This window comes from Mastigoproctus giganteus, chromosome 12, assembly GCF_048544385.1.
Source record: "Mastigoproctus giganteus isolate SK-2022 chromosome 12, ASM4854438v1, whole genome shotgun sequence".
Taxonomy (NCBI): domain Eukaryota; kingdom Metazoa; phylum Arthropoda; class Arachnida; order Uropygi; family Thelyphonidae; genus Mastigoproctus; species Mastigoproctus giganteus.
Genome location: NC_143586.1, coordinates 38,776,307 through 38,800,224, shown reverse-complemented (window position 1 = coordinate 38,800,224; position 23,918 = coordinate 38,776,307). Strand labels below are relative to the sequence as shown.

Here is a 23,918-nt window from a genome sequence, read left to right as displayed (position 1 = left end):
GTGATTATTCCCTTGTATAAGGCAATGGTCAGGCCACACCTTGAGTACTGTATACCAGTCTGGAAGCCTCATTTCAAGAAGGATGTAAAGCTGCTGGAACAAGTACAGAGAAGGGCAACAAGATTGGTGAATGGAACAAAGGGTTACTCTTATGAAGAAAGGCTTAAATTTTGCAAATTACAGTGTCTAGAGACTAGGCACCGGTGAGGTGATCTGATAGAGGTTCTTGAGAGGGCATAAATTCAAATTGAGGAAGGATAGATGTAGGATAGATGTGCGGAAATTTGCCTTTAGCCAGCGGGTAGTTGGTTGGTGGAACAGACTTCCATCCCTTGTTGTGGAAGTTGATAGCCTAAATAAATTTAAGGCTCAGCTGGACAGGTATTTCGAATGACTGGAGGGGTGAAATGCGAGTGTTTTTTTTTTTTTGGCTGATGCTGCATAAGCTTGCTTTCTTGCATCATATGTCTCTACTAATGCTAATTCTAAGTGGTGGTATTGCACCAGTTGATGAGTCATCTACTAGGGACGTTCAATAAGTTATCTACCTAAGGTACTTCCCATAGTTATATTTCAATAATTCCTGATTTATCATATCTCAACTTGAATCGTACTAATTTTAATCCCACTATGTTTTTAAGTTTTGCTGCTGTAACAGAAAGAAGGAAGATACCTGTATAAAATTATGCATTTGCTGAAATTGGGGCATCATTCAGTCATCAAGTTTCTCACCAAAGAAGGAAATGGGCCAAAGGCCATTCATGAAAGGATGTTGGCTGTGTATGGCAACAGTGCACCTTCAGAGTACCAGGTAAAATTCTGGTCAAAACAATTCAAGTGAGGTAAAGAATCCATTGAAGATAAATCACATCCAGGAAGGCCCGTGACAGTGACCACTTCAGAAATGTGCAAAGCCGTGGAAACCCTTGTGCTGAATGACAGACATTTAAAGCCATCCCAAATCTCTAGAGAATGTAACATATCTGAGGGTACAATTATAATCATGCTCCATGAACATTTAGGGATGACTAAGGTCAGCGCAAGGTGGGTACCCAGATTTCTGCCCCTGTACAGAAGCAATTCAGAATGCAGTGTTGAGGAGAATTTAGAGCTTTATGGAAGGTATCCTGAAACTTTCACCTCCAGAATTGTTACGAGTAATGAAACACAGGTTCATCACTGGGATCCTGAGACCAACAAAGAATCACTGGAATGGAAGCATAAGGGTTCTCTCCCCACCCAAAAAATTTTGTACACAACCTTCAGCTAGCAAGATTATAAGGCACCATTTTTTGGGATACTGAGGAAATTTTGTACATTCATTACTTGGAACACAAGCAGACAGTCACTCAAGAATCATATGTATCCCTACCGTACAACCCGAGGGTAGTCACAAAGGAAAAATGCAGTGGAAAAGTTTCCAGAGATGTGCTGCTTATTCACAATGCACCAGTCACATGCTGCTTTGAGAGACTGACTTTACAGAACTTACCCATCCACTTTACAGTCCAGATCTGGCCCCAGTGACTATTTACTGTTTCGACACCTCAAGAAAAACTTGCTTGGACATTGCTTTGCTGGTGATAATGAACTGAAGTCTGCTATTTCAGTGTTCTTTGATGGGCAGACAAAGAATTTTATGACAACAAAATGGAATCAAGTGTATTGAAGTTCAGGGAAGTTACATTGAAAAATAAAAACAGATGATTTTTGCCTCTATCTCATTTCCTTCATAGGTAGATAATTTTATTGAATGCTGCTTGTACCACCTAGTGAAGTACTAGTAGATTAAAACTAAATACTCTTACCTCCTCTGCATATGAAGCCAGGCTTAATGAAACAGTTCATCCAAATCCTGAATAAAGAAGGAAACTGTAATAATAAACACCGAGATTATGAGATAATGAGACACCGAGATTATGAGATAATGCCAGAGATGTTCAGAAAACTAGGCTGCAATATGAGTGTTAAGTTACACTTCTAGCACTCTGATCTCAACTATTTCCCAGACAATTAGGAAGTGAAAAGCAAGGGTAAAGATTCCAGGATATAAAAGAAATAGAAAAAAGGTACCAAGGGGTGAAATGTCAGTATAATGGCCAACTATTGCTGAATGCCAAAAAGAGGAACAGCCACCAAAACTAGCTGCCTGAGAAAGTTAAAAAGGCACAAGTTTAACCCAGTCTAGTGTATAAGAAATCCAGTTTGCAGCCATCTATACTTGACAGGAGGATGCAGCCTCTGATATTTCTGTTTTTACATATTTTTATATAAAAAATAACCTATTTTTAAAATCTGTAAAAATACAAAATAAATCAGAAGCACCACCAATATTTTCCTTTTGTTTATTATTTGAAAAAAAAATTGATATGGTATTTCAAGTAATGTTCAAAATATCCTTTAAAAGTGTAGTTAAAGCTCCTTATTAGCAGTAAAACATCAGAGAAGTTTTCTTGAAATAAAGACCAGTGTTCTTTGAAATGACCTTGAAAAGAACACACACACACACACACACACACACACACACACACACACACACACACACACACACACACACACACACACACACACACACACAATTTGTTTTGTCAAGATATATGATGTAGTACTGGCTTTTCACTATGCTTTTTCAATTGCACATTTTTTCACTTTTCTTCTACCAATTATTTTAACACTCTGAGCTATTAGGATCACAAGGAACATTGAGACAAAACAAATAAATTAAAGTGAATATCTATTACTCAAAGTTCTTTGTATGTGGTATAGTGCAAGACTGGCTTGGTAGTCTTACTCTGTAACTGAATAACAGAATATATGAAAATGCTAATATACTTCAGTTAAAAGATAAAGATATCTGTGTGTGTATGCACTCCAGAAAAACCTTAACCTTAATGGTTTAATGCATTGCCTTGCCACCTTCTTTAAAATAACTGAATGTATGCAATCTAACTTTTGCTTTCCCTTCAGGTTCAAAGTTTTTCTAATAAAAAATCCTATAATTTCCTTATTGCCGATTTCTGTGTTCAGGTTCTAATTTCTCTTAGCCGAGAAGAAACCTGTAAAGACTGATATGAGGTATCCTTTCAATTCATTTGAAAGGATACCTCATATCAGTCTACAGGTTATCACTGACTATTCAGATACTACATGCCTTGAATTCATTTTCATGGAAGATAATGATTTTCCATATAGGTCAACTGGTCAATGAATTACTTCAGTGCAAGTCTTGGAGAGTAACATCAATAAAACAGTCCTGTTTTGTCAACATAATAAATTCTTGATAAACTGTAACCACTTATGTGATTACTGAGATCACAGCTGATCTCAGCATCAGCTCCACTTGATTCACCAGTTTTATAGTGTGTTGATCTTTGAGTTGACTACCCAGTTCCTAGTTAAAAGGTTTTCATATCAAAAGGCTAACCCAAGGTTATGAGTTTTTTGCTTGTAGAATATGTTTTGACACTGAGCTGTCAAGAACCACTGAGTCTCTTCAAAATCAGGATACGAGAGATATTTTCTCTTTGTAGTGTCTTTAGATTTGGCTAGTTTAAGGAAAGTCAAGCTCTAATTTTAATTAATGTTGATAAACTAGCTATCAAGAACCACTGCAAAGAGTATCTTCAAAATCAGGATATAAGAGATTAGAGTAGTGATATCTTCAGTCAGATGAGATATCTCCTTGTAGTGTCTTTAGTTTTGGCTTTTAAGGAAAAGGCCAGCTTGGTTTTCATTTTTTAAATAGCTAGATGGAATTTCATAATTTTTTTGTTTTTGTTACATCAGCTTTTTTCTGGTCTGTATCATCACATTTCACAATTATTTCTGCCAAACTTAAAAATTTACATTTTTGAGACATGTTCAAAACATTTGCAAGAACTGCACTGCACAAAAGATGCTGCATAACTATGCAGCATTCATTCTGACGAAATTTATATCCTGACACCTGACAATTCATTATCAGGTGCCTGCCTATTCCAATCCATTTTTTGATTTGGTGAAAGCAGGTAGTAAAGAGCACACTATATGAACAAAATTCCAGTGCCAGTCATAAATGGAATGTACAATAGGGGGCTGTTTTTCCATACAGTGTAAAAAAAGTCTTTGATTATTCAAAGAGATACATTGTGTTTGTTCTACTCCACTAAAAATGATTGTTGCAAGTTACAAAAACTTAGTTGTCAAGATGCATTCAAAATCCCCATATTATTAACAGGAAATAAGACTCAAAGAAAGTGATAAACCTGATTTTTGAATGGTATTTGAGCCATACATACCACAAATCATATGAGCATTACTACAAATTTTGTTAACAGTGATATAGCTGTTAACTATGAGGAAAACAAAAAAAAAAAGTGGTCTTTTCTGAGAAGTTCACAGTATCAGATAGTGTTGTGTGATTCTCTCTACAGAGTATGGTGATGGCATTCCAAATTAATCACTTCATTTATCTCACATTTAATGCATAAGAAATATGAAGGACCTTTTGAACATTATGAAAAATTAAGATGGTCAGATGGAAATGCTTTGACTTTGTATAAAACTTTAAAAGAATTTCAAAAAAAATTTTGTTTAAAATGGTGAAAAATAATGGTAACAATAACCAACAAAATCACACGAAACATTTAAATGTACAATTTTTTCTGCTAAATAAGTATATATATATTTTTTTTTAAAATGATTTCTATCAAACCATCTTCTCCCTACTAGTTTATTCTTAAAGACTAATAAACAGACAAGCTCAAAGTTAATTCTTGTAACTAAGAAATTTGTACTGAACCCAACTTACACTGAAGTGATGGCATATTAAAGCAAATATAACCAAATCTGTTGAATTTTATTAAGTTAAAATGTGAAAAATCTTATAAAAGAACTATTTCTTCAAAAGTGTCGACTCTGAAGCAGACTGAATTCAAAACTGTTGCTACATCACAGATTCTCAAGTACCATTTATGGAACAGAAGTCATGTTAGGAAAATCTAACAGCAAAGCAGCTCATATTGTCACATTCAGCATCATAACTATAATACCACCATCATTAAGGGGAGTCATCAATCTGTAATACATCTTCTGTTAAGTCTTCATGTGGCCGCAAACCAAAGTGAAGAAAGCTACCTTTTCTGTATGCCCAAGCCATCTGTTCTGTTGTAAAATGGATTCCAATATCACCCCCTGCTGATACAGCTATTGCTCCTCCATGGCCTTGAACCCTGTTTTTCATATATTCTAGTCCGCCCACAACTGCATCCTGAGTAGTCATACCTATTAAAACATAAATTATGTATCTCAAAGCTCTAAACCATGTTTACCTTCAAATAAAATATAAAAAACTGTGATATACACACATACAGTGGCAGACAAAAAAACTGCATCACCTTAAAAAAAGTAACATTTGTAGTGAAACATATAAGATATTGTTTGATTACAGTCATTTTGTTTTTTGCAAAGCAAAGTATTCCATCAGATAGTAATTGCAAGGTATTGCATCAGCCATTTCTACAAATACGACATTGGAAGGGTATACACGCTTATTAGCATCCTGTTTTACGGAGGTGTAAGCATGGCACCATAAGTTCAGTTGACACCAAGAAAAAAAGTGTAGCTGTTGCTCTGTCCCAGGAAGGGCTTTCTACGTGTGCTGATAAAATAGGCTGCCAGCAGTCAACAGTATCTCAGGTGTTGAAATTAAAGTGCAAAACTGGTGATGTGAAGAGACTTGGATTAGGCCATAAGAGAGTGACTACGCCTCCCAAGATCGATATTTGAAATGGCTATGCCTTTGTAATTGCCATGCTAGTGCTCCTGATCTAAAACTGGACTTTGAGATGGCCTCTGGTATGGAAACAAGTGCACAAACTATCCAAAGATGGTTTTCAGAATGTGGTCTGCATACCTATTGGCCCAAGAAGAAGCCTTTGTTGACCCAACAATGAGGAAGAAGCAACTTGCTTGGGCTAAAATGCATGTTTCATGGACAAAAGAGCAATGGGATGCTGTCATCTTTTGAATCAAAATTCAACCTGGATGGGAAGTGATATGTGAGAAGACGAAAATCAGAGGCATTCATCCTGACTGCATAACACTAGCTGTAAAGTTCCCTGCTGGTCAGATGGTCTGGGGATGCATAACAAGCAAAAGGGGTTGGGCGAATTAAGTTTATTAATGGAATGGTGAATGTAGAAACCTACATGCTATCTTGGAGGAGTGCCTGAAACCCATTATTAGGGATCACCACACAGACGTCCAAAACTGCATTTTTTAACAGGACTCAGTGCCTTGCAACACAACAAAATTGGTAAGTTTTATGCTATTTAGATTTAATGATGAGTTTGTCTTGTCTCACAAGGCTTAAAACATACTTACACCAATGTTTTCCCTCATTTTTCTCCTTTAAGGTGCAATCGTACCTCAGAAATGTTGGCATTACAGCATTGGACAGGCCCGACAACAGTCAGGATTTGAACCCTATTGAAAATTGCTAGTACATAATGTTGTCTAAAATTGCTCAGAAGAAGCCAACAAGTAAGATTCAGCTGCAGGAGAATATTGTAAGGGTGTGGTACAACAAAATTGGGCAACCATATATCCAGAAGTTGATTAACTCTATGCCAGATCGTTGCAAGGCTGTAACTGCAGCTCGAGGAGGAACAACAAAATATTGAGGACTTAATTTGCTGATTTACAGTACATAATGCACTTCACTCAACTTCCTTCTTGTAAAAACCATCACTCATAAAACCACTCTTTCATTCATAAAATCTATCATTCATAAAACCAAGATATATTCTAATCACCCAGTGAGTATAAGGTATGTTCGTGTCAGACGGCACCTGGGATTTCTCCCATCTCCGCTGTATCGAGGACAGTACGCTGTCAAGCCAGAGACTTGAAAGTGTGTGGGCTGTGTCTGTGCAGTGTGATATGTTGTGCCCATTGTTTGTCCGGCTTACTGGCCGCCAGGCCCCTAGTGGGGCCCAACGTTGCCCATACCTTGCCACGTGGAGGCTAGTCGGGTGTATCCAGTATCACAACAAATTGCTCTGGCAGGTCCTGCCACCTAGTTTCCTGGGATTTCAGCTTACTAAGTACGATGTCTCAAGCGCTTTTTCACTGTCTTGATTTCCAAGTGATATATGTGAATCAATATTGGATGTTTTGATTTCTTGCAATTTCCACTTAAAAAAAAAATCAACTGGCTTTTCCGTATAATTTTTGTGTTTTGTTTATAAATGACGAGACGAGAGGAAAGATTTCAAACTATTGGCAAGAACTTCTCCACAAATAAGACATTGCCGGCGTGGATAGTCCTCCAAGAAATGAAAACCAAATTTAATATAATCTTCACTATATTTCCTCTTTACTATTCCTTTTCATACTGGTTTTTCGGAGGTCATCTTGGAACAAATTTGAGGGATGATTTTGATTTTCATGCTTTTCATTAATTTGTTTTTCATCATTGTTCTTCATGATTCCAGTCTTCAACCAATGTATGGCTGAATACATTATCTCATGCCATAAAGACAGTTGTTCTTTTAGGAAAAAACTGATATATTATTGTCATTATGACTAGAAATGGTGGCCAAGTTGTATCATGTGAAAAGATGAACTTGTAGCAACCACAACTAGTAGTTATTTATTTTTTTTTTTTTTATAAAAACATGGTCAATTCTCACATTTGCATATTTTAAGTCATATTTGCCTAACCTTTTAACCAAAAAAGAAGTGTACCATGTACCTCAGAAAGAAGTACCATGTACCACAAACAGAAACTGATCCAACATGTACACTATTAAAAGAGAAGTGCTAAATGCTTCAATAGAGCAACAGCTTTGAAAGCAATGTTTTTTAAATTATTGTATATAAATTAGGCCACATTAAATTTTAATGTGGAGAAACTGTGCCAAGTGATTTGTGATATGCTTACAAAATTTCTATATAAAATTTAACTTTAATAAATTATATAACCTGGGAAAACCTATTTCACAGGCATATTTTACAGTGTTATTCATCATCTGATCAAAAGTCAATAAGTCACCAAGTTAAACAAAGAAGCAAGGAGGAAACTTGTGGAATAGAACCAGGACAGGTGGAATAGAACCAGGGTATGCCTGCCAGAGGCAAATGTTAAGTGCATCATAGAATAATTACCTTTTATGGGTAAAAAGTGATATTTTCATATATACTGGTATTAACGATATTAAATACAGGCAATTTCAGGCTTCACTTAATAGATATGGGATGATGCTCAGAAAAAGCCACAAGTTAAGGACTGACTTTTAAAGTGCCTGGAATTTTGTCAAGGCATGACAAGAGTGAGTTCATGGCAATAGCTTTATAAGTCATTTCAACCCTGGAGAGACTGCACACAGTTTGTGTGCATAGAATTTTTCTCAGTATCATCTCTCCTGTTAACAGAAGGAACTATTTTTATAGAGAAGGAACATACTTATATGAAAAGTGTGCTGATGCAATTGAGGGAATGTTAGCTGGTTAGGAAAACTCTAGTTTGAAGTGGGAAGGAGACAGGTTAAAACTTTAATGACAGTCAAGCAGAGGTGGAACTGATTCTTGAATTATTCTATTGGGGCATGCAATAGCCTGGAAAGCAGAGGAGGGTATTACAGGGGCTTCTGCAGAATCCACATTGGACTATAAACTATATCTGCTGTAATAGAGTTACTAAGAGTATAAACAGGTGCACATCTTTGTGCTTATACAACAATGCTAGGAGCACAGTAAATAAATTTGATGAATGCTGGCATTATAGGAATAACAGAAACATGACAAACTCAGTCAGCTAAATAGAATATTAAACTGATGTCCCAAATTGCTGCTCCATGGAGCAGCAAAATATCACATGGAGTCAACAATAGGGTTACCATCTTCTGCACTCATAAAAAGAGGATATTTACATGTTTTGGAGTGAATAAAAGAGGACAAAAAGTTCATCTTGGATTAAAAAAGAGGGCAGAAAAGAGGAAAAATATATTATGCAAATAATAAAATAAAGACAATGTAAACCACATTTACTGATATTTAGGATTAGTACATTCATATTTGTCTTGAGAAATTATTTCTTTCAATAGCTCTGGATTGCCTCTCAAATACGTGTAAAAATCAACGCATGACATATGTTTGAAATTGAACTGCAAAAACAAAATACCTTTTACAGAATTGACATTTAACCTATTCCTTTCTTTCGTCCACTGACTTCGCATTAGAGAGAATACTCTCTCTCTCTACATTTGCATTGTGAGGAGGAATTGCAAAGAAAAACTGGGCAATTTTCAACAATTCTGAATGGAATTCAATATTTTTTGAATTACTAAAATATTTGGCTTACTTTTCATGTATAAGCATGTTTTTAAAGTCTTTATTATTCATTTGACCCTCAAAAAATTTCTTCAAATTGTTAAATTGGTCAAAACACTTAACATCATCAATTGTTACCCCTTTGTCAATCAAGCAGGAAATAGAACATTCTATATTGTTACAGCTTGCATCCATTTCCATCCACATAAAACAGAAATGGATTCCATACGGTGAAGCCACTTATCTAAATATTCCATGCAATTTCTATACAGATTTTTTTGTATCACTAGAAAATTTTTCACATTCAAGTAAAAGTCCTTCATCATGTTTTTTGTATAGCATTTCCTTTACTCTTAATGGCATGAAGTTGGGATCCATCTGTTTCGAGATAATTTCTTTCACTGAGACTAAGACATCTAGCACTTCTGCAGCTGAGTTACTTTCCCTTTCAATTCGTTGTATGTGTGTATGGAATACACTCATAAGTGATTGCATGAACCAAAGATGAATCTCACTAAATCCATTTTCAAAGAACCTTTTAATCACAATGGGGGGTTTTTCTTGGGACAGAAAATAAGCCTGTAAAGCTGGAAACATATCTATGGGCCTTGTGATGCTTGGAAATTATGAAAGCCATCTCATCTTGCTGTGAGAAAGGAGCTGTCTATATTCAATCTCAACAAGCTCACAGTATTCCTTAAGCTCTTCAGTCCGGACTGTATAATTATGAAAATACTGGTAAATTTTAAAAACAATGTTCTCTACATCAACTTCCCAAAGTTCTGCGGCATTCTGAAGACAATTGTTCAAAATATGTGCAGGGCAGCCCACTCCAATCAAAGTCTTGTTATGCAACAATTTCTTTAATTTTACAAAGACATTATTCCCTTCTTCATTTCATCTCAGTCCTCCAAACATTGTATTGCAATTGTCCCCAGTGAATGCAATACATTTTTCACACAAACCATTTTTTTTTTCAAGAGTTTCTTTAACATACGTAGAAATGGTATCTGCAGTCTCGTTAGGCATCTTCTGTAATTCAATGAATTTTGTTTGTAGCCCTCCATTTACGTCAAACTACTGAATAATTAATGGGAAGATTTTTTCAGAACCATGATTACTTCCATCAGTTGAGACCCCACAGTATGCAATTTTATTTTCTTTTAAAGTTTTTACAGTAACATTAAGAGAATGATTTGCAAGTAGAAAGTTTACAATGGCTTCTGTCTTGTTTCTAGAGCAGGAAAATCTTTTTGCTATCTCAGAATCAAAAAATATATTTTTTAACATGACAGTTGTGCAATCCATTGATTTGTAACTACTATGATGTTTAACAGTGTGAAAAGCAAAAGGTACCCTCTGCAGCAGCTAGATCATATTCTATTTTACCAACAGCTTTGACAAAAAAAAATCTGTAACCTTTCCCGAAGAGGCCTCACCTTGAACTGCTTTCTTATGCTTCTCAGTTTCAATGTGATGCTTCAAATCACCAACTCCTTTATTGGCTACTGAAACATATGTCCCCATTCTACAAACTTTACATTCAGCTTCCCATTCCTCTCGGCCAGATACAAAACATGGAAATTTGTTTTTCATCTCTTCTGTAAACATGCACTTCCTTTTAGGCATTTTAGGGGAAGTATGGTCTTTATAATATTAATTTTTATAATTGAAATAATAATAAATATTTTTTATTGTAAGTAGTGAAGCATAAATTTTATTAAGATTAAGTTATGTTTTACATTCACAACTAAACTAACCTAATTTCAGAAAAGTAACTACAGATATAAAGATGGATAATAAATATTTTTGTAATTAAAGTAAAAAACAGTATTTTAAAAAAAGGTAAACTTTGGTATTAAATAAACTAGTGTCTGCCTCTTGATTGGATCATTGATAAGTATACCAAATTTAGTGGACAGCAAGCAATTTTCAATCAATTTGGTGTGCACACAGCGCAAATCCACATTTTCATATGCTGCAATCAATTTCTAGAGAAAACAGTCCCTCTAACTGTCAATATTTATTTGACATGCTGGAATTCCTGTAATTTATATATCTTTTTCTAGCACACCATCTGATCTTCACACGTTATCTACTCTCTAAACCAAAATATTGTATTGCTAGACTATATAAAATTTATATGTTCGTAAATTCTGAAGCAGGCGTGGGTTGGTAACAATCTCAATGCACTAAACTGAGCATCATCGGGGTCTTCCGCCTTAATTGTCAACATGGTAATTTGAATTGAAGAATCGTCTCCTATTCCGAAAAAGATTCTGTATAACGTAACTCTGTAGTTTTCGTTGAGCTTGCATAAAAAAAAAAAAAAAAAAAAGCGTATAATATAAAAATTCGGACATTTAGACAAATTTATAAAAATCCACCCGGACAAAAATTTTAGACAAAAAATCCGGACAAATCCGTAACCCTGGTCAACAAGGTGTCAAAGTGATACAGTGAACATTGGACTATTCATAAACAAACTGTCCTCAATTTCTGGAGTGACATGGGTTGTCACCAGGCTGATGAATATGCCTTTGCAATTCATTCCACATGCCCAACAGGATTGAGATTTGAGAATTGGGCTAGCCAAGGCAGATACTTGAAATCCTCCCATCATTCATAAAACCATCCTTTCACGCATTTAGTGTGCAATGAATGGATGCACTATCATACTGAAAGTATCACTTTCCACAGAGGCAACATAGCCAGGTGTATCTGACCCACAATGATGGTATGTTCTGGCATTCAAAGTGTACTCCAGTGAGATCAGGGGGACTAAGAATATGACACAAAAACATGCCTAATATCTTTGTATCCCCCCCCCCTGTAACTTATACTATTGGTATGTAATAGACTGGTTCCAGTGCTTCACATGGATTTCTCCATATGTGCACTCTTCAAATGAGACCAAAAAGTCCAAGTCAAGACTCACTGGACCACATGATTTGTCTTCAGTCCTCCCGCATCCATCTTTTGCATTTCTTGGTGCCCAAGTTGAGTTATTTTCATGTAGGTCTACTACTCCCATGGTGCTTCCTTTGGAGACTTTCACAAGGTGTGCTGATGCCCTGTGATGGTCTGGCATTAAATGAAGAGGTTAATTGTTCAGTCCTTTGGCAACAATTACATTTGATAACCCACTCCAGATCAAGTGACTTGCTTCATTACCTTACTTTATTTCATGAGATTCTATTCACTGCCAGTGAACTGAGTTAAGCACTAGATGAGTAACACAGTTATTATAGTGCTTTCTGTGCACACACCATGTGGCATCTTCAATGTATATATTTTTTCAGAGCTTGTTGCATATATTCCAAACCTCAATGGTCCTAATAAAGTGGGCAATGTATATCAACATGTTAGAGAGGTAACAAGAGAATGTAATATTTTAAATCCAGTTATCAGCAGTGATTCACCATTTAAGAATTTAAGTAAAAGAACCATCAGGAAGCAGTAAAAGAAGGGACTTGCTTTTGTAGAAATCTGATTACAATGAGCTTAGACATTTTTTAAATTCTTTGCAGTGGAATCAACTGATTCTGTTTTGATTATATTAACAAATGCAAATACCAAATGGAAAGGCATCACAGAAGAAATCACATAACCTACTATTCAAGGTACAGATCAAAATGGATGTTAGATGAACTGAGTTTGATATAAAGAAAAAAATATATATGCATAGGATAAATAAAAATTGTTAGGTGGACAAAGAATCCTACAACAACTATATATTAGTCTGTAATAAAGTTAATGAGGAGATTAAATATGCTATGAAAGATTATGAGAAGTGTTTGGCTATGAATTCAAAGAAAAGCAGCAAAGAGTTCTTTATTTATGTTAGCACTAAAAGGAAAAGGATGACAATGAAGCATTTAAGGCTTTAAAAGAATTAAGTAAACTAAATGCCATGACTCTTTATCAGGTAACACATATAGCAACACAAATTAAACTTAAAAAAGAATAGATGAAGAATAGACATATGGAAATTTTCCTTCATCCAGAACATTGATCATTGGAATAAATTTCTACCTGTGTAAGTGGGTAGTTTGAATAAATTTATATATGGATTGGATAAATTATTAGCAAATGGAATTTTTTTTTTTTTTTGGTTGATGCTATATAAGCTTGCTTCCTTGGAAATAATAATTTTGACAGTACTAAACTGAGTTGAACATAACATTTATTTTAAAACAATTTCCAAATCCATTTATACAATTGTTGTATTGCTTTATTAAGGCTGTGATATCAATAGGGAAAGTAATAGTGACCGTTTACTGGGACTGTCATGGCATTCTGAAGCCGAAGACCATGCTCAAAGTAGAAATCATTGATTTGGAGACTCCAGCACACTTCTGATTCTAAATTCTGAGGGCTACAGTTTTGAAGAATTTGAAACAGGAACTATGCTACACAAATTATAAGTGCCCTTTGAGGTTGGGAGTAAACTACATATAAAAATTCTTGCCAATGCTGGCCAACAAAGGGAAATGAAACTTGAAAAAAACCAACCGAAACATATGTCTCTGTGTCCACTTAAAATTTGACAACAATAATGTTAATTCTAAAGTAATAAAATAAAGTGTGCCTATATATAAAGAATAGGGAATGACTGGAAGAAATTTGAGAAGTGAAAAACTCCAAAATGCCCATGAGATGGTATATGGTTCCTTGAATTAGTAAATTTAGAAAAAGGACAAAATAAAAGTCCACTAATTATATGATTATGGTGCATATATAAATAAATAAATGGAAATACCTAGCGAGGAGAAGGTAGAATGAGAAATTCAGCTGCCAATGTCCCATTGTGCTTGGCCAGTGTTTACAAGAATTTTATATATACTATGCTAGTAGAATTTAAAACCTTTTGTTTTATGATGGTCTAGCAGTGAGATCAATTAGACTGAAATGTAGTCCTTGAGTACTGTAGGGTGGCCTCTATTTGTCTTGATCCATTTGCTTACTCTAGCATTGACATCTATGGGCCAGGGAGGTTGTTAATGAAAATAGTCTGTTTAAATTCACTAATATGTCCCCTTAATGTAAGAAAAGGGCTGTGTAATTGCTAAGCAGGTCTTTGTACTGTCTGAGAGAGTATTTGGAAGAAATGATTTCCTCCCTCCTGGTGAAGGCTCTTATGACCAATCCTCAGTGAAAGATGCTAGACATGCATTAAAATATGCCAAAGTTGTGAGCCAGGTTCATAGATGGTACTCAGAATTAGAATTCATAAAATTATGCAAAAAAGCAAGTTTCCATAGCATCAACTGGAAAAAAAAAAAAAGAGAGAGAGAGAGAGTGTGTAGGAGGGAGTTTATTTTAGTGGTCAATCACTCAACCAAATGGAAAATTTTCAGACATCTATTCTGTAATTATTCCTTCTCAATTTAAATTAATGTCCCTTTGTGTATGTCACATGACCAAGTGTAGCAATGCACTCAGAATTTAGTTAACTCAGCCCTTTTATTCCTTAAACACTTTGGATCAGGTCACACCACAAAATCACTGGCTTCCAAAATAAGTTTCTATTGATAAGAATACTTATTTCTGCCTTTAACTTGTTACTCTGCTCCATATTTTTTCCAACAAGTCCACATGTTTCCTAAAATGGGGTTTCCAAATCTGCATGCTAAATTCAAGATGGCACTTAACCACTGCTTTATATAATGAATTAATCACTTCTTTGCTGCTATAGGCAAAATTTTTATATAACATTGTCAGATCCCCACGAGTTGTCCTTGCAATCTGTATAGGCTGTCAGAGTACTTGATATAAGATTGTATAGCTATTTCCAAGTCCTTTTGATTATCAACTACCTTAAGTCTGGTGCTACGCAAATGATATGTTACTCTAGGATTACTACTAACTAGGTGAAAGACCTTGCATTTTCCAGCGCTTTACCTCACCTGTTATTTCTTAGCTCATCCAAATAATTTATCTGGACCTTTGTTGAAGTAACATACCCTGAATACTGTCTAACTGTCTGCCCATCTTTGTATCATTGGCAAACTTAAGACATTAAACCTGAAATATCTCCATCAATATCATTTAGAAATATTAGAAGTGAACTGAATGAGTGATGCATGGTCAGCTCATCTTCTTAAAACTACTCCTATTTGCTTAATAAAATGATATGCATATATATATACATATATATATATATATATATATATATATGCATTTTTTTTTTTAATGAAAATCCCAAACACAAGAGGTATTAGAACCTATAGTACTTAGTACCATGCTTGGGTTGGAGGTTGAGAGGATGAAAGAAGATATTTGTTGACATTAGATGAACTTCTGTACTCTGTAATTTTCAGGAAATACATATGAAAGAAGGTTGTTCCAGAAAACAGCAGTTGAACGAATAAATGAGGAAGATGGAAAGTTGGTTCTGCAAGTTTGAAGTTGGACAGTAAATGGATGTTGGCTGGTGGCGGCATGTGTTCGGCCTGTTTTGAAAGAGAGAGTGGAAATTATAGAAGCCAATTCAGAAGAACAGTGCCCATGGAAGTATCTGTAGAAAAGGCATGCAGCAGAAACAGTACATCAATGAGACAGCGAGTGGAGAGGCTCTGTTAGAGAGGAGTCATTAATTAACCTAACTGCCCTCTTCTGAATAGAATCTAGAAGCCTGAGAGAGGTTTTGGGGGCACTGCCCCAGACTGTGGGAACAATATTCCATGGTAGGACAGATTTGCGATTTTTACAGAGTGAACAGCTGTTTGGAAGAAAAGTAACACCGAGAGCGAAAGAGAAAACTAAGTTTTTTAGATGCAGAGGAAGCAATATTCGTAATGTGCTTGTGCCAAGAGAGATTAGAAGTCAGGGTAATCCCCAAAAGAGATATATTATTTTGCCCAGAAATCGGAGATAAGACAAGACTGAGTTTTAGAAGTATCGAAATTAACTAAGTTGTCTTTGCCCCACTGGAGAATTACCTGGAAGTTGGCATTTAAAGAATTGGTAGTGGATATTCGAGAAGTTGAAGCTAATGAAGAGAAGAGAAGTTAATGTCTAAAGTGTCTAATGCTAAACCAACCCTTACAAACAAAGGATAGGATAGAACTGGAGAGAAATGCAGCAATAATCCTAAAAGATATCTTACTACTCATGTGTATCACACAATGATCAAAATAAATTCACATAAGTCCGCTATATTCGCAATACAAGTACATTACATAAAATTCATTTTAAAAATATGACCTCTGTAGACTCTGTAATGGGGGGGGGGGGAGAAGTTACTTTCACTTACCCTGTTGCATGAGTCCTGTAATATGCCGCGATAAGCAAACCCTCATGATTGTTTCTCCATGACCTGTTGTTGAAACAGCTCCAACAAAATCATCAGCATAACCACCAGCTCCAACAACAGGGCTATCACCAACTCTTCCTACACGCTTTGCTGTTATGCCACCTGTAGAAGTGGCACAAGCAACATGACCCAATGAATCAACTGCTACTGCTCCAACAGTATCATGATCACTAAAAAAAGGTAAATTAATAAATAATATCAATAATAGCAACAGGTGAGACATTTCTTGAAAAACAAAAGCAGTATTCTCAAGAATGAATGGTAACGGATTCATAATACTTATGGTTAGATATGACAGAACCATACTAGGTAGTCAGACTATAGTACCCCTGTTACTGACCGAAAATAGTGAATTAAATTTTAGGCAAATTTATTTAAAAAAAAAAAAAAAAAAAAGCAGATGGTGCAAAGTTCTGGCTTCACTCCTCCTTTCCCATCTTCTGCTATATAATACAGATATGAGATTTGAGGATGAACAGATAACGTAGCAAAAATCAACATCTCTTCATTTTGAAGTATATAACTAAAATAGATTAATGATGTTGTGGATTATAACTGCCTGTCACAAAAAAACTGCCCTGCCAGCTTGTTTGTGATTGGCAGTTATAATACTGATAAACGAAAGAATACTTTTTTTTGTTTATCAGTATTATAAACTGATAAATGATTATTTCCTGTTGTATTTTGTCTATGGAACATCCCTCCTCAGCATCCAACAGTAATCAGTCAGTATGCTTGAGCTCCACTTGCTCTGGTACCTCTTTTCCATTGTTGAAATAGTTTGCTGGAAGTGTTCCCCATTCTCATCACTGACAGCTCCTAGGTTTTCTGAGAAGTCCAAATGTGAATCTGAGAAAAGGATCTTTAGGGACATATTACATCCCATAACTTCATAGGCCTTGAGAAGCTCATTGACTATTTCTTGGTAATTTTCAGCTTTGAAATTTCCCTCAAAAAAAAAAAAAAAAAAAAAAAAAAAAAAATCAGTAATCCGAGTTCCATGCAGTTTGTTCAACTTCATTTAATTTTTCTTCAAAATATTCATCTTTCATCAATTTTCCAATTTGAGATCCCACAAACACATTCTCTTTGATTTTGTTTTCACTTAATCATTTTTTTCATTTTTTTTTTTAATCTCTACTGTCTTATTCACAAATAAAGCAGCAATATTATAGCCAAGTTGTAAACCTAGAAAGAGCAGTCACTTTAAGGTCACTACAAATATGCCAAAAAAACTGCTCACACTTAACTTGTCAAGAGAAGTTTCATGTTATCATAAGTTTCTTTCATTTGTGCAGCATATGCTAAAGGTACTGATGGTAATGTATTTCCATAACATTTATTGAAAAAATAAATGTTTACTGATGTTTACAAAAATATATTTTGATATCCTTTTGCAGGAAATTCCATCCTTTCAGCCTAGAAGCCAAATGTTCAGCTTGATTTTTAGATAAGTTCAGATCACAAACAAAATCATTTTTAGTTCCTCTTGAGATATTAAATTAAGTTATGAGGATGAACATGTCACTTCATATGTGCGGTCACTAAACTTCCTAGTCTTCTCCATAGTCATTCTGAATCTCACCATCAAACTCAAAATCACCTGGTTCATTTTCATCCAAATTGCAAGTTTCCAATGGTTTTGTTATAGGCAGTTCTTCAGTGTGTAAAACAGGTCTTAGAGCTGATGGTATATCTGGATATTTTACAGATTTAGAGGTAATCCCTGAAATATTCTTAAACAAAAATAATCTGCAGGATGGTCTTTTGGTTCCCTCCAAATCATAGGGACTCCAAACAGCACACAACAGTGAGACCCATTTAACCAGGCAGTAAGTAATTTAACACAACTACACAGCAGTAATGAGAGACCTAAGACATCTTGATCACTCACTTTATATGAAATAAAGTTCGTAAGCTTTAACTAGAGAAGTGAAATTTCTTCTCTGTGATTTAAAAGCTAGCTCACCACAGAACAAAAACTATTAGGATGATTGATATATTTATGAAGTATCTTAGGTTGTAAATGCACAGAAACATTTACATTTACACAGAAGTATACTCAACACTTAAAGAAAAGGATCACAAAAACAATAATGACCTAAACCAAGTGACATCCAACACAACTGAGAGAATAGTTTACTCTGCAGAAGTTGGCAATATTACATCGGGTCTGAACTTGCTTGAGTAGCTGTCTGCTACAAGTAGAGTTTCAAAGAAGATTTGAATGTTCCTCAGCATGTCAGACCATGGAGCATACAGAACAACCCTTTCCATACATTCATTCATTAAATAGTAATTTGCTATTACTATTTCATTACTGTATTATTTATATAAAAATTTGTGTCACTTAAATTATGCATGATAGAGAAATTCTGTTTTGTGTTTTTGAATTCAGCAACAAAAAATACATAAGGATTAGCAAGAAATATTCACATTGCCATACATATGGAAAAAATGTGCAATGAATTTGCACATTCTTTCCATATGTATGGCACGTATTTGGTATGTTAAAAATGACAGTTGCTCCCTGTTTTAGATGTAGTAGCAAACCAAAATCAATGCAGTTTCTGGAAGCTGAAACCTTTCAAAATAGTACTAGTATCAGTAAATGACAATTTATTGGAGGATATTCTGTAAATTAGATCAAAATATGGTTGCTTACAGCAATAGTTTAATAAATAAATTTTCTGTTTATATTCCAGGATGGTCATCCTCAATATACTGCACCTCTTTTACCATGGTATGATCACTTCTCGCAAAATGAATTTAAAAGAAAGTGTTCAAAGAACCATCAATTTCACACTGAAATTGATGGTTCTTTGAACCACATACTACTTCCAAAGAGAAAGAGCGAGAAATCAGCTATATATTTCCTTCAATATATCCAGTATTTGGTAGCAGTTTTTTGAAACAACTGGACTTGTTTGAGAATAATTACTATATTTTCCAGTTGTCCCTCAACCAGAGATGCAACAAAAAATAATGTGCCTCTTCATACCGTGGTTTTGGATAAAACATGGGTATGATCGTGTCCATCAAAATGAATTACGAAAAAAGCAGTGTGTTCAAAGAAGTAGCAATTTCATACTGGAAAAGGCAAATACTGTATATACTGTACATCCTACTACCATATTTCCAAGAGGGGAAATTAGCTAAATATTGGCTGTATATTCAGTATTCAGAGTAATTTTTGTAAACAACAGGACTCATCAGAGACTAATTACCGTCTCTGAGTTTCCTGCCCTCAGCTAGAGATGCAATAAAAGAGCATATTAGTGGAATGCTATTTACAAACAGCTATCTCTTCTGGGGAATACTGCTACTGTTCATTGAGTGTGTTACATTAGTTAAAAAGTAAATTTTTATAAACAGTCCATGACATCCTTTCTTCGCCTAGATGTTACACTTAGGATAGCAAAACTGCTAAAGGCTAAACTAGACAAAAATATACATGAACTGACAAGTGATTTATAGAGAATCAGGTGACTTCACTTTGGCACTATGATAGCCCAGACAGTTCAGTTTTGATTTAGCTTTCTAAAAATACAGTAAATTCTAGGGCATCAGAAATAAATGCACAGCAAAATCAGTAGGGCTCAAGTAATGGCCACCAAAATAAAAAAAAAAATTATACAGCTGAAGAAAAGTTAAAGCTTATCAAAAGAGTTAAGAGTGGTGAAACAAAATGCAGTATATTTTGTGAGTGTGGAATTGCAGAAGGAACAATCCATGGTTGGATGAAAGAGGAAGAAAAATTGCATTCATTCTTAGACTTCACAGAAGATGTAGGCCTCCAAAGAAAGAAAACTAAATTTTGTGAAAACAGTGATGTGGACCAATGCTTATACATGGTTCTACAGAAGTGTAGTGAGGAAGTACTGATAAATGGGGTAATTTTGAAAGCACAGACATTTAAATTTCATAAGCTACTTGGTGGAGATGACAAATTTAAAGCTTCTGAATTCACAAATGAACAGTTGTACAACTGTGATGAAACAGCACTGTTTCAAAAAGGCACTCATCAAACACAGGTATGAAATATCCAGTGACTTCTCCCCAAGAAGCCACTGGATATTTCATGCCTGCTTTGTTGGGTGCCTTTTTAGGCACCAAAAAAAGCAGGCATGTAAACTAACAAAGAGAGAATTACTGCATTAATGTATGCAAACAAGACTGAAAATCACAAGCTAAAGCCATTGGCAATCGGTAAAAGTCAGTCTCCAGTGTTTTAAACATGTCAGCAAGCTTAAACCACTGGAATCTCTACCTGTGATTTATAAAAATAGCTCCATCGCTTGAATGACAAGTGATATTTTTGCTTCATGGTTTGAAAGTGAGATGCCACTTGCTTCCAAAAAACTTGAAGAAAAGGCTCTGTTACTGTTGGATCACTGCCCAGCTCATCCTTCAGCTGATGTCCTGAAATTGAAAGATGGCAAGATCAGAGTAGGAATGCAACTGCAATAATTCAGCCCATAGATCAGAGCATTATCTGAGCCTTCAAAGCCTACTATTGTGGTGAGCTACTTGCTGGTGTTGTGAACTCAGAAATTCAAGTTCTAGAATTTCTGAAAACATTAACACTGTAAGATGTTGTATACAATATTGGATTAGTGTAGGAGAAAGCAAACTCAACAGAAACTGAAAACTGTTAGAAAAAATGTAATGGAAAAGATGAGATCACTAATAATAACCTTGAATTAGCAACATTTTCAGAACAAGATGCAAATCTGCTTGTGATGTACTTGGTGGCAGCCTTGGAGCAAATGACCTCACTTCTTGGATTGAGGTGGATGCAGAAGCTCCACATGCACATTACCTGAGCAAGGAAGAAATTGCAGCCTCTGTGAACCATAGGAAGACAATTAACAAACAGCAGGCCAGTGACATAAGGATGACTGAGAAGATAATGTGGATGACTCGTGTAAACAAAAAGCACCAGAAATTAACAAATTTCTTGAAAACATTAATTAGGTGATGGCATGGTTTGAATATCAGAGTGATAGTAAACATCGTAATTTTTTGCATCTGACCACTATTAAGACTTATATACTTAAAAAAACAGTCATAGGTTATAGCAAGCAAAGTCACATGACTATTTCAGAAAGGATGCATAAAATATAAGTCCCTAACTGCATTGCGTATTAATAGAATGTAAGGAAAATTATATACAGTACACTCATAGTAAATAAAGTATTTATTTACTATGCGTGTACTTTTTACTTAGTAAATAAAGTATTTATTTACTATGCGTGTACTTTTTACTTAGTAAATAAAGTATTTATTTACTAAGTAAAAAAGTGTAAATATGTTAAAAAACTTGGGGGGGGAGAAGGTAATTTTTTCAGGCTGTAACATGGGTATTAAAGTTATCACCTGACGCCCACTTTATACTGAGGTTGCAACTGTATATCAATGAAACACTAATGCAACCTTATTCCCCTCCCAGAGATACATGTTTGTACCTCTGGGAGGGAAAAAGTTACTGTCTACCAAGTAGTAGATAATATAATTCATAAGATATAATTCAGTTAAGGATTAAATTTTTGTAAAATACAGTACACAATATCCTTTCCTTGACTGGGAAATTACATTTAGGATAGCAAAAACTGCTAAAAGCTCAACATAGACAAAACTGTACAACTGATAAACTATTTTTTTGCTATTTATTACTGGATGCAATTGTGTTCTCCTCACAGTGAAGTTTTCTTGGGCCATTCATAACTCAAAGTACACCAGTCTCATTTTCTATTGAAAAGTGGTTTCCAAGATATGGATGCTCACCTTCAATAAATACAGCACTGTACTGTAATTATAATTCATTATAATCATAATTATAATTCATATATCCATTTATAATCTGTGCTGACAATCACAGCCAGGATTTACAATTTATAGTAGCTGTTATAAAAGTATGCTATGTAATTTTTGTAACAGCATATCAGCTCAATTTCAGGACACCTATCAGGAAAATACCAAAAGTTTTTTTTTTTTTTTGTGTTTGTAATGGCATACAAATAAGACAACTCTCTCTAGCCTACAAATAAGATAACTCTCTAGGGCCAGCAATTTGGAACATCCAACCCAGGTTTTTTTGTCTTAATTAGATTATTATAAAAAATAAATAAATGTCCATTTATACTTTGGATGGCTGAAGCTAGAAGAGTTCACAGCTTCATTGTAATTGCTTTTGTAACAGCACAGCACTAAACAATGGGCTGTGCACTTTTTTTTTTGAGTAGGGCTCGATCTTGCATCATGCGAATTTGCATCCACGCATGTTACCCCAGGACGACCACAGCCAGTAAAACTATACTACAATTATTTGTTCTTCAGCATGAAGAATGAATAATAATTGTAGTATAGTCCTTCAGCATGAAGCCTGTTACTGAATACAACATGTTAAGCATATTAACTTATCTCATGAAGAGTTTAATATTATCTAATATTAGTCTGAATAGTTAAGCCTTACCTGGATATCGCAAGATGTACAGCATTCACAAAGGTCTGATATTCCTCCAATCTCTCCTGAGCCCACTTTGTGACTAACTTTTCCTGTGGAACAAGTGGAATTCCAACTGACTGGGCAAACTGGTGAGCCCCATTACCAATTAATAATACATGATCAGTCTGAAAAAAATTGGTACTACTTAGTGCCATAAAGAATTCAACGGTGATGTCACTATGATACTGGTTCTCAATCTTTTGCCAAGTTTTAAATGGCAATTTTACAGCTTATAATATACAACAGAGCAATTTACAGCTTATAATGTATAACATAACAATGACATACTAAGATGGTGGCTACTTTATCTTTCATAAATGCAGTAAGTTAAAACTTTCTAAACTCAGAAACATTTACACAGCAATACAGTGCAGGTATAACTAAATTACATCACATTAGAGTTCTGTAAAGCAGTGAATTGCCCAAAGCTGAAATTTTTAATGCATAATGAACAAGAAAAAAAAAAAAAAAGTTCAAAAATTGACATTTTTCAACAATTTTTTTGTTCACAAAATGTCAATTTTTCAAAACAGCATGTCAATTACTGTCTATACACAGCAAGTACTAATACATATAAAATACAGATAATTTATTCATGTCAAAAAGGTAAGTGATCACAGAGCAGGCATAAAAAGTCAACATAGTACTTGGAACAAGGAATTATTTGTTGATAAATATTATCAAGAAATCAGCAATTCCACGACTGTGCAGCAGAAATATTGCAGGCTAAAATGAAAATATTTGAGATGAAAATGTGTTTTGAGTGTAGTTTAGAGGACA

The 23,918-nt window shown here is 34.9% G+C and overlaps 1 protein-coding gene across 3 annotated transcripts in view; it reads right to left on the bottom strand.

The window, feature by feature from the left end:
- Positions 1 to 4,893: 4,893 nt before the first annotated feature.
- LOC150076911 (isoaspartyl peptidase/L-asparaginase) overlaps positions 4,894 to 23,918 on the bottom strand; it is a 65,328-nt gene continuing 46,303 nt past the window's right edge. For all 3 annotated transcript variants that reach the window (XM_090386949.1, XM_090386950.1, XM_090386948.1), the window contains 3 exons: positions 23,106 to 23,263; positions 16,571 to 16,800; positions 4,894 to 5,262 (listed from right to left, as the gene is read on the bottom strand). In XM_090386949.1, coding sequence (XP_090243075.1) covers positions 5,039 to 5,262; positions 16,571 to 16,800; positions 23,106 to 23,263 — 612 coding nt within the window. In that variant the 3' untranslated portion in view covers positions 4,894 to 5,038. The remainder of the gene's footprint in view (positions 5,263 to 16,570; positions 16,801 to 23,105; positions 23,264 to 23,918) is intronic.